Source organism: Battus philenor, unplaced genomic scaffold (assembly GCF_028537555.1).
Source record: "Battus philenor isolate CCGP_79_NKW_IND1 unplaced genomic scaffold, ilBatPhil1.0.hap1 SCAF_2, whole genome shotgun sequence".
Classification (NCBI taxonomy): Eukaryota; Metazoa; Arthropoda; class Insecta; order Lepidoptera; family Papilionidae; genus Battus; species Battus philenor.
In genome coordinates this window covers 11980532-11993034 of record NW_027181682.1, presented here as the reverse complement: position 1 = coordinate 11993034, position 12503 = coordinate 11980532, and the positions used below count along the sequence as shown (strand labels likewise).

Genomic DNA, 12503 nt, shown 5'->3' with positions numbered 1-12503 from the left:
CAAAACCTCCTGAGACAAGGCTGTACTAAGGGCTGAATTAAACCGTAGCGAATAGGGCGGACCCCAGAAGTTCGTTTACCCTTCAAATAAGGGAACAAGACTTAAGTTATCTTTATAATTAATCAAAATGGCTAATAACTTTCAATGTTTAATGTAACGAATAATATTACAAAGTACCTCGAATATAGCAGAAAACTTACAGGACTTATTTGTTTATACCTGATTATTTCTGAGGTAAAATTAGAATTCTATTTTTAACTTTAGAATCTACATAACATGCAGGATTAATATTTTAAATTTATTCATTGTTGTCATACAGAATATTTCATTGTAAATTGAGGTTAAGGAACAGAAGTCAGTTAAAAAAAGATTTTGCACGAGAATCAAGTTAGCACAGTTACATTCTTACATTTTTTTTTCCAAATAACCCGCAGGGAAACTGTGGTCTACACTTGGAGAACTCTTAAGGCTAGAGAGGGCTTGTACACTCTGCAAAGAAGTTCTACTGACTTACACTATGTAATAAGGAAGATAAAACACGAAATAGGTGAAGCAAATTGAAAATGTTTTAAGGATAAGTATGGGTTCTCATTATAACGGACAGTACTTTGACCTTGCGATTCTTCAGCCATCGTGTTTGATTTAAAGAAGAACTGGGCATGACGTCAATTTAAAGCAGAATATCTCTTAAGCATTTGCTAAACACTTCAAGAAGTGTGCCCAACAATGTTCAATAATACATTATTACTTACGTTTCATTTACTTCTTTTATATTTCGTACGATGTGTGTCACGAAAACTAAATGATAAATGTATATTGTTATTACAGAACTATACCTGTTAGATGCATCGATTTTATAATGAATGACAATGAAATGAAATTCTTTGTATATTTCTAATCAACCTATGTAAATTGAACACACGTAAAAATATTACAATAATTTATTATCTATTATTGAAATGCGACAGATCTTCTGTAGAGAGATACAGTAAACAAAAATGTGTAATAATTTTAATATGGAATATTCTGTATTTAGAAAATGAATGAAAGAATTGCTATGTTAATATTAACTTATTTATTATTTCTGGAACGATTGCTTTAAAGACAGGGTATAAGGCTCATTTTCTGTAAAATATATATTGTTTTTATTCTGCATTACTCGGTCAAAATACCGATTTCAAGAGAAAACTGTAGTATTACTGATAAAATGGTTTTAGGTAAAACGTGTTATCAAAACATTCCAGAGATGAAGAAATTGTGTAACTTGTTGACAGTTCACTTAACATACGAGTAGAACGTTATCAGTTCGTTTTACGTCGCTGTCAAATAAATATCTACCGTGTGCATAAGGTATAACTTTCAGATATTAAATGAAAACGTTCTTCAGTAATTTTAAAAATGTATGTATATAGCATATTTGTTTGCGCCTACAGTAACCTATATAATGCTTAGATGCACATTGCGCATTTATCCATCCAAAAAATTGTTCTGCGAAACGATTTGTGTATCTGATTCAAAAGGCACAAATGTTGGTACTTTTCCGTTAACCCGGTGCAAATGTCACTAATTGTTAAGTGTTGAAAGATTATATTTGGGTAAAACTGTTTTGTTAAGAAATTTTAATATTTGTTTATAATCTAACCTAACCTAAAATTCTGATCGCTCCTTGCACTAATATATGTATATATATATATATATATATATATATATATATATATATATATATATATCGTTCATATCGTTCTCTTAAAAAAACTGCCGTAACCTTTCAGTCCTAGGTAAGTCCCAATTTTTTTTACAAAACATAAGGCTTAAGAAAAAAGTAGGTTAGGTGTAAGAAATTTGAAGGAATTACTAATAATATGTGGCAATTTTTGGTTGCGTCCGGCTAACGAAAAGTATCAAAATATGTTATGATTTTATTTAATCTTCCCCTATATTAAGCGGAGTAATATTTAATACAGTGAAATTTTTATACAACTACAAATATGCGTTACCCTAAATAGTTACGTCATATTAAAATTCATAGATGAATAAATTGCAAAGCATTGAGTAAATCATTGTCTACAGCAATTCCAAACAGTTTGTAAAACAAAGCGTTTTCAAAGCTTCAAATATTTCTAGTTATTTAGCTATTGTAAAAAATTACTAATAGCAATTTTTTTTCGTATCTATCTTAATAATAAATAAAATTCTGTACGGTAGTATTAAGAAAAATGAAAATGTTCATGTATCAAACATTTTTTGGTAAAGATGTGCTATCCTTCTTTATAGTATCTTTATTAATTTAAATCATATTATATGCTGCACAATTAACCTAAGAAACTAAAACAATATATTAGTATATAATCTATGCTTACATTTTACTTTGCACAAACATGATAAGAATATTAAAACTTTGGCTTCGTATTAAAGAAAGTTCTACTTATATAGTAAAAGTTTTATCGAGTAATTGAGACTCGATATAGACGATTTACTTTAGTATTGTAAATGAGATTGTTGTATAAACTTTATTTTACTTTAAATTAAGTTAGGAGTAGAGACCTTTTTGGTATTGGATGAATAGATCTTTTTTCAATCGCTGGTAAAACAAACATGGGACACCCTTTCGATTGTGCTGATAGACGACATATTTGCTGAATTTCAAAAAATCTTTTCGGTTAACAAGCTATTGAAGTTGAACTTTTAGGAACTTTAGGCAATTAGTGTTATGCACTGTGCAACATTGCATCATGGGAAGAATTGATGGCCGGACCTAGTACAGACACCAATACTAATTAAAAAAAAATTGTCAACACAATGTGTCTCCGCTATACAGTATCTGTCCGTAATTAAGTTACTTGTTAACAATAGTATGCAAAGATAAATGCAGGTGATTTTTGTAGATTCTATCGCCAAATATACCCCTTATTATGGAAACATTGAGTTTATTCCCTGTTGTTTTTGTTAAGTTCATTGTATTCAAATGTTAATATTACGCAATTATATTAGTTTACTATATTATAAACTTATGTCTAAATAAACCTATTATATTTTTCTATTTTTATGTTATTTTATAACAATCAATCTTTTCCATTGGTCTTTTATGATAGTATTGCTTGTTTCTTTTTGTGTTATGCTTACATACAAGTTACGATACCTATTATAAGTAATGTAACTTGTCGTTTAATAACTCAGTTTTTTAGTCAATGAAAAAAAAATGCTGTACGCGAGTAGCCTTGTCTGTTCCTGCGACTTCGCAACGAAGTTTAGCTGTAGGTGTGCAAACTTTGAGTGTATAATATTCCAAATGCAGCAATGATATCATAAAAGGTGTCTTCTTTGGCTCCCACCCACTGACGGAATTACCACTGTCTGAGAACTACCTCCACTATTTGAACGGAGGTATGAAGTTCAACCCTTATCGTAATTACATCATAAACATGACGGCTCTTAAAAATATATTGTGTATACGTTGGATGCGGTTTAATAGATATGCAAGGGTTGGACAATATAGTGCTGTTCCGAATTTGAAGATTCCTATTGCAACATTTTTTTTGGCCGCGTTTAATGCATAAATTTTAATTTTCTATAAAATACTTTGAAATAAAATGATCAGCAAAATTAAAATGATCATAGCAAGATCTTAGAGACAAGTAAATATTTTTTTCTTTTTAATTAAATAACATTTTTGAACGTATTTTCAGTAAAACAAATGGCAAAGTTAAAGCCGGCGTGATCTTTTTAATATAAATTTATATAAAAAAGATGAAAAATTAATTATATTTATCTCTTTAGCGCAGATATAATATGGCAGACATAAATTTGGTACTGTTAACATATCTCTATAAAAATTAAAGTATTTTTTAGGTTTAGTTAATAAAGTACTATATTTTTTTAATCATGTTAGTTTTTATATGCTCGAAAAGCTTACACGTGCAACTTTGGGCATAAAAAACAAAAGTCAGTGATAACAATATTATTAAAAATGCTAAAAATCATTTTTAGATTATAATTCGGCAGAATGCTACAAAAAAAATAAAGGTTCGTCAATCGACTCAGTGTATCATCATTGTCTCGAAATAAGATTTTCATTTAGTTCTCTTGTTACAATACAAAGCTTCATTTTGACGATCACAATCCGTGTAATTGCATCCTGATCTGTACCTTAATCTCATTACTGTACACCGTTGAAAGACAACGGTTACTTGATACAGATGAACAAGCGTATATCTAAGATAAAAATTTTATATATTGCTGACGAAATTAAAAAGTCATTTGTTTATGTGTGTGTAAAAATGACGAGAAAATCGTTTTGATGTCTAAATAAATCGCTATGTAAACTAGAATTCCTTGTAAAGTTCGGTATCGAAAATATTAACTAACTATTTTTCATATCGAAAAGGGTGAATCCAATAAAATATATGTTTTTTTCTAAATAAATAAATATATTTTTATTTATACTAACTTTAATTTTCTATCAAACCTTAATGGATTCATAATTTAAGTTATAAGAAGTCAAATCTTTAAAACATAGCAAAAAGCAAACTTGGGCTCGTCCGGGATTTGAACCCGGGACCTCTCGCACCCGAAGCGAGAATCATACCCCTAGACCAACGAGCCGTTGTAATACTGTTTTAAATTATCAAACTAATTTGCCAATACCACCTATTTAATGTTAATAATGTTTAAATCCATTCGTCATAAACATTATCGTAATAACTATAAGATATAAACATTCAATGCTTAGCACATTGCGCATTTACATATTTTATACACATTCATATACATGAAAGAAATGTTACATTTTGGTTTTATTATTAACAAATGCTATTTGTTCTCAAGCAATAAGGAAAAAAAATATTGGCCGCTATTACCGCATTATATTCTGTGCCAATTTTCCAACCAACCCATTTTTGCAATAATTAAATCGATCTAATTTTGCCAGATTTACCCATCTCAGATTTAATGATCATATTTAAAGGAAATAACGGCCATTTTCTTTTGATTTCTGTGCTATTCACTAGCCGTTGTCCAACATGCATAAAACGTGAATTACCCAGAGTAAGTGGTAGTGCCGAGGTGCCACTCCGTCTGCAAGCTCGCGATTGCAGACAATCAGAAGGAAAAAATCTATTCAGAAACTACGGCTAATAACTTACATAGGCAAAATTAGATTAGATAATTAATTTTAGATTAAAGTCGTAAATATTGTTACAAAACAACTGTATAAGTTCTAGTATTACAATAGCTATTCTACTATTATACAAACTATAAAATACGAGGAAATCCTGTAAGAAAAGTGCGATAGTATCGTCCTCGTAATCAAGATGATCGAGTGACACCCAAAACACAGCTAGATAAAAGGCGGCAGAGAAGTGAAGGTGGTTGACAAATAGATTATTAAGTGTAAGTAGGTAACTCTGGCAAAATCACCTCGTGTGGTGGGTCCAGATCATCTTCTGGCGGTGGCGCGTCGGCCGCCCTCCACGTTCTGCTGCTCCTGTCCCACACAACACCAAATCACTCTCACCTCACCCTCTAAACTCTGCATAAAGTCATTTGTCTAGAGTGATCCATAAACTGTCTGACTCTACACTTATTTCGGATATACGTCGATATCCTAATAGAAAATGTTTATTTATTTAATAATTGTCTAGTGGCAGTGAGCTGAATTCTCAAGTGGCCACCACGACCCGGTAGACGCGGCGTGAGCAGGTTCTCTACTAGATGGACCGACGACAATATCAAGTTCACGGGAAGTCACTGGATGTTAGCTGCGTAAAGCCGGTCATCTAAGCGATCTTTAAGAGCGACCTATGTCAGCGAGCGATCGGCCGACATGATAATGAGGATGACAAATCTAATTATGGGATCAGCCACAAATATACCTACCATATTTTGTTCCTTTTTCCACGCATGATATTTAAAAATAAAATTTACAGAATCATACGAAATGGCTTTGAGAGTACTAATATTGTTCACTGACGTTTCAATTGCCTCTGTAATCGCCGATCAAAAAGCAATTTAATAGGCAATTAATTTAAAGAATCCTTACGGATACGGGATCGCGTCGTAAAACTCCCGTTGATTGTACGGTCTACATTTAAACGTTTACGTTGTAATAAAACAATCGACCCCGTTGCTGAATAAAAGTGGGAGTGTTGGCAATAAGCCAATAAAACGTTAGCGAGAGACCGTCGCGGAAAGGACTTGCGAAAATGTAACGTTATTTTCAATGCAAAATCCAAGAGAGGCGAAAGCTTGATAAGAGCTCACCCTTTGCGCTTACAGGGTACTTTTACACTTTGCTTATTGTAAGTCGTCGAGCAAAGGATTTACGCTTCGCTCATCAGAAGGGGACACCAAAAAAGTTGTCGCTCTGAAATACTTTGTGACCTCATAACAAGTATCTCTACTTTAAGAGTATAGATAAGATTTCACCGTCGTTATATTGTCAGATGATTAACATATCTCTGTACAATTATCTGTGGACGAGCGCACCTGTAGGCGTGATCGTGTGGTGGAAGACCCAACCCGGAGTCTTCAGAAGGGGAGCGGTGTTCCACCACTAGCGGCGCCTCCGAAGGCCCCTCCTATAACAATAGCTCTCTACTCACCTTCCCTTACTTTACTGACTGTAGTAGTAAAACTGTGTGACTGTAGTAGTAGTAGTATACTGAGTAAGACAGTACAAAAGATCCATTTTTTTTTCTTTTTTAAATCAATTGCAAACATTTACTTGAATTGACTTTAAAATACAATTCTCAACTTTTTCTATATGGTATTTTTTTCAAAACAGAAATAAAATTGAATAATTTGGTGGCATAAATTTGAAGTATTAATCTTATATTAATAAACAACATAGACACTCCTACCGGGATAATATCAAAGTGGCCACGATAATAAAAAATAAATAGAATTCGAACCACTCATTTTCATCGAAGCATATTGTGCATGGTTGTTTTTACGTAAAATAAATACACATACTATTTAAAGCTTCGTCAATCCTAAATACTAGTACATCGAAGGCACTGAAAGCATAAAAGCAACGTGTAACATGCGTCGGTATGAACATGCGTGACTCACCGGGTCGTGCAGTTCGTGCATCGTAGAGGAAGGCAGCATGTGCCTCTCACCTCCACGCTACATGGAAATGGTAATTAGGTATCAATTCGACCTTTGCTTGGTAATTTGCTAAAATGACGTTCTAAGTGCATAAATGTTATCTACGATTTAAGTTTGTAATAGAAAAACTACTCAACAACATTAATTTAATGATATAGTTTGTTTTTAATTTTTATTGTTCTGAAAGATATTTTTCATATTTATTTACGTTTTCCAAAATCTCTATTCATACGAACACCGAAAGCTAATACCAACGCAATCAATGCGAAGGTTAGAGAAGTTTTAATGAATCTCGTTCGTTTCTACTTGTGTAAGTAATCAGAAATGTTGAGATACATTATCAAGCTGTATCGGACCGGAGCGTACACAACGGAGCGAAAAATTCTAATTAGTGCTTTCAGAAGGGGAACGGATTACGGGAGAGCGTGGGGATCTCGGCTTAATGAACTGTGCGACTTTTTCTCGCAAGTGCGGTTTAATCTAGATGCGTTATACTGTCCTTTTGTGACGTTAATGAATAAAATCTACTTTGTTTTGACACGTTTCTATACGCAGTTCAATTTTATGACTTTTTTTAAGAAGCAACATTTTAATAATTCAAAACCTATTTCACATTATATTTATTAATCCATTTCGAAATGTAATTATATTAATCTCAATTTTTTACCTTAATATGATGTTCGCCAGCTTCCTCACTGCGCCTATAAACAAGTTCATCGAACCTCGGCCGGTCTTCAGGAAGCATAAACTCGCGAATTTCAGTCAGAAGGGTGTACTAATAGAGTAAAAAAAATATATAATGTTAATGAATTATAATAGTTTTTTGTATTGATACTTAATATTTTAATTGTTAACATACGCGTAGACATAATGGACGGATATTATATTAAGTTTAATATGCAAGCATTGCAAATCGCTAAACGTTCTGTTTCATAACATGACATTCATTATAATTATTATAGCGCTATGACGTCCACTGCAAGTCAGATGCCTTACCCTTGGACTTCACATGGGACTGGTTGAAAGCGGTCAGCATCCAACGTCTTGCGATAACCTTAATTAGATAGTCTGTCCACCTTCTGGGTGATATCATATTATAGCATCACATTTTATTTTATCAAGTGAACCTGCTTTTTAACTCCTCAGCGTGCACACTGCGCCGTTTTAAAAACACAACTAATAGTTTTTATTTTTATACGGCGTGAAGACATGTAGGAAATAGTGGTAAACAAACTAATGAATCTCATGAATATTGTAAAAAGATTATTTTAAATTGATATATAAATAAATATTGCTGTCGAAGGAACTATTCGTTCTAGTTTAATATTATTAATGCCTAGAAACTCTTAATATCTTATTATACATTATAACGCAGGGAAAACTACGCTAGCAGGAGAATAGTTTGCTTTCCTCGTACTAGCAAAAGATTCTCCTCGTACAGTTCATTTCATTGTAGATATTTAATGATTGTGTTAAAAAGAAATAAGTCTTTTACGGTTTTAAGACTCCAAAAGATTTATAACGTCGTAAAGATGTCGGTAAGATTTATATTGGCGATAAACCAATTTTTTTTTAGATAAAATGGGTGTAATTTTTAACAGATTATCAGTAGTGTTTCTTATTTTAAAATTTAAAATCTTTAACACATGATGAATTTACGGTTTTTATCACATTAAAAAACATTCTTGTTAAAATACTGAGGAATAAAATATAATTTTTTCTTATTCCTCCACTGTTTACATTCAATTATGTGCAGCCGTATACATCTTCTGGGATAGAGATAAAATTATTTTTTCTACTACATATGCAAATCTTTATCTAGCATCATTATCTATATATTTGCATTAACTAAAAAAAGTTCTTACTTTTTGAGGTGTGTCTAGCAAATCCCGCAGTACCGTAAGAAAAGCGTCAGGCGTCAGACGTCTTGCTGCGTACTCTTCCATGTAATACGCCAACGCCGGGAGGTCGCTCGGTGGTATCAATGATTTGGCCTTTTGCTCCACAGCCACCGCTGCTGCTCCACGCCTTTTTCCCCAACCGCTTATTCTGTTTACAACAGGTTTAAACTCGTTAAATGATGTTTGACACTTATTATCGGTAGCGTAAGTGATACGACGCTAAACTCTATGTTATTAAGTGAAACTGTGTATGTGTAATTTTTAAAGGAATATTTCGTTAAGAAACTACTTTATAAAATTTTTACAACCCCTCGTCCGCTTAGCGTGTACCTTTCAACCCCCCGTGCGGCTGGTATTCCGTGAAATTAGTTTTTAGCTGACCTCTGCTCGGCGAAAGGAATATTCCTGCCAAATTTTAATAATGATAATCTAAGACTTATGATTACAGATACATCGTGATGTGCTTCATTACCATTTCACAGCCGTTGTTCCGACAGGTTTGTACTATCATAAAGGTATCGGCCTGTCTTAATACAATAAGTAAATAAATTTAACATTACAGAGAGTTCACTTTATTTATGGATTTGTAGTCTTTTTAATAAATGATTACATACAAAAATGAATGTGACCATTCGTACATTGGAAAACTAATAATAATGTGATTATATTTTCAATCTTATGCTTTATGGTACATAAATGGACTGGTATTTTAATTTATCTTAAAAGTTTTCGAAAAAGAAGATTTTTTTTTACTAACTTCGCAATTTTCTATTTTTTTTTACTTTGACCTTTCGTATTTAACAAAAAATATAAAAAAATGCGACTGTTTTTTACTTATAAAGATTAAGCACTATCTGATATGATCTTTATAGAGCTACTGAATAAATTTTAAATCTAATATTACAAAATTGATTTTAAAAAGTAAACCTGGGTGCAGCGTCTCGTTCGCCATATGCAGTGCACGCGTGAGGCACTTTACCCACATCTCGCACAAGCAACGACATACGCTTGTGATATTTGAGCTGCGCGACTGCTTCGTCATGTGTCACGTCCACGAACGACTGCCCATTCACCTCTAAAATCTGATCTCCTACCTACACAGTAATAGATTAAGTGTAAAAAAGAGATATCTTTAATAAATTCTTCTTATTTTAATTATTATCGCTTAAATTTTATTTTTTGATTTCATCAAAAACTTAATACATAATAGTAAATTGTACATTTTCCCAAGACAAAAATAATTAAAGCCGAGTTTAATGATTAATAGCCAACTACTACGCAAGTAAATCTGTCACGTTTTAAGTGAAAAAGGATCCAAAATTTTTTCTTAATACTAAAATAACGACACTGAAAAAGTAACCACATAATATCTTAAGAGAAAATTTGTCGGCGCTTAAAAAGAGGATGATTTTTAAAAATGATCTAAAATATTAAAAATTAATAAAGTTAAATATAACCAGTCATGTTAATCTAATCTTCCTGCATGTTAGTTTAACATTCATTATAGCCAAATCCGAAAATAAGATAACTAAATTAAAATTACCCAAAATTGCTTCAAAATTAACAGATTATTAGTCATTGTCAGTTGGTAAAATACATATTTTATCTTAGAAAGCTTAAAAGTCAGAACAATTGAATAAAAGCGTTTTGTCAGTGGTCTATTATTTCACGTTTCTGTTGAATTTGATAAGTTTAGCCACGTAGTAAAGCATTAATATATTACCTTGAAATACTAAGCTGCTCTACTCTAACATCAAGAAACAAGTACATAGATAACATATGAATAACAAACGTACCATCAGTCCGGCTCTATCCGCCACGGAGTCCTTATCAACGCCCGTGATGTAAATACCCAGATTGTATTCCAGACCGCCTCGAATCATCAATCCCAGCGATTGTCCCGGCTCGATGCATAGGTCCACCTGTACAACAAGTAAATTGATTAATATACAATTAATAAAAAATTATGGAAAATAATTGAACTATGTCATTATCCTTTTTTAGAAGATTTAAACTAATATTCATCATCATTACCGTCATCGACATTTTAACCGTACAATGTCCACTGCTACTCACAAACGTCCCTTAGGACAACCTCTATTTCCGAAAGGACCGGTGGAAAGATTTCTTACGTTTCCCTTGTCGGTCGCTGTCTGCACATCAAAATCTCAAAGCTCGGCGACCACCTAATTTTCGCACTGTAGCACTACCATTTTAACATGCCAATCCCGGGGCACATCGGATTCTCAGAGTATCTGTATAGGTTTAATATCAAAGGAAGTCCCTCGTGGACCAGAACGTGGTGCACGCAATTCATTGCTGTCCCGTACATGGAGAGCTTAGACTGACTTGCGAAGTGGAAATGGGTAGAAGCATTGCTTACGGCAATATAACTTCCCTTTTGGAAGAGGAGGAAAGCGGCAACACTTCCTTGCGGTTTTGTTGCAGGGTGGTGCATGACGTAATTACGCGTAACAAAACCACGTAACAAGAAATGTGGCGAGGATTGGGAGGCAATGCGTAAATGTAATATGGGTGAATGCTGTCAGAATGATAGAAAACATGGGATGAGAGAAAGAGGGTAAAAATAAGAAGATATATATCCCTGCCCAAAAACAAAATGGGGGAAAGGCTATTAACAAAACATGGCAATCCGTTCGGCTATGTCGATTATTTTCGTTCGTCTACATATGTCTGCATTCCTGATCTTGAAGGAAAATTTTGAACTCTCCGTGGCTGGTTGAGCGACTGTGAGCTTGCTAATGAAGCCCAAAGTGATAGACCACGTGTCAGTGCCACAAGTCATCGTCAACACCCGTTTTTAGTAAGCGGCCGCCCGCCGGTGCTCGCGGCGGTCCGCCGTGGTTGGATCCGTATCCCTCTTAGGCTCGCCTGTAGTCCACTCTGCCGTCCCAACCCGCAAGCACACTCCAACAACACATCCCGTCAAAGCTCTACCGCGAAGAGCCTGAACAACATGCTGGCGTCCCCGTGCAACTGGTAGGCGCCCCACCAGCTTTAGTTTTTAGTTTTTGAATCTAGTTAACGAACCCTTCCGCTCCGCGAACTCAGTACCGACGAAGCTGTAAAAGCCTTGGGGCTAACAGCATTAACATCATCAGAAACAATACATAAACAATCGATGGTACCACACGGTGTTTATTTAATTTACGCGTTTCATTTAGCTTTTTACAACTTTCCTCTTTGGAAATATTATATTTTTATCATTGCCCATATGCGCCAGCGAGCAAGTTTCAAAGACAATCGAGGTTTTGCGTGGCCTACAGACGCATGCCTAACCTCAACGTATTGTCGCGTATTCAAATGATTAGATTGTGTGACTTAGTTTGAGGAGGTTTAAACGCTTGTAGTCGATCATATCGAGTACCGCTTATATGGTATAAATAATAGGTAGGTTTCCGGATATCTTCAGAAAAAAATTAGTAAAATTAAGCCAAACGTTTGTTCAGGTTTGGATTTACAGATAGTTGCAAG

The 12503-nt window shown here is 33.8% G+C and overlaps 1 protein-coding gene and 1 non-coding gene across 2 annotated transcripts in view; both read right to left on the bottom strand.

Moving 5' to 3' along the window:
- dysc (dyschronic) overlaps positions 1-12503 on the bottom strand; it is a 61845-nt gene that overhangs the window by 30300 nt on the left and 19042 nt on the right. Inside the window, exons 7-13 of the mRNA XM_068764907.1 lie at positions 10805-10930; positions 9936-10102; positions 8973-9156; positions 7775-7882; positions 7069-7125; positions 6484-6575; positions 5416-5482 (exon numbers count right to left, since the gene is read on the bottom strand). Of these exons, the coding sequence (XP_068621008.1) occupies positions 5416-5482; positions 6484-6575; positions 7069-7125; positions 7775-7882; positions 8973-9156; positions 9936-10102; positions 10805-10930 (801 nt within the window). The remainder of the gene's footprint in view (positions 1-5415; positions 5483-6483; positions 6576-7068; positions 7126-7774; positions 7883-8972; positions 9157-9935; positions 10103-10804; positions 10931-12503) is intronic.
- TRNAP-CGG (transfer RNA proline (anticodon CGG)) lies at positions 4531-4602 on the bottom strand. The gene has a single exon. It is a non-coding gene; the product is annotated as a tRNA-Pro (tRNA).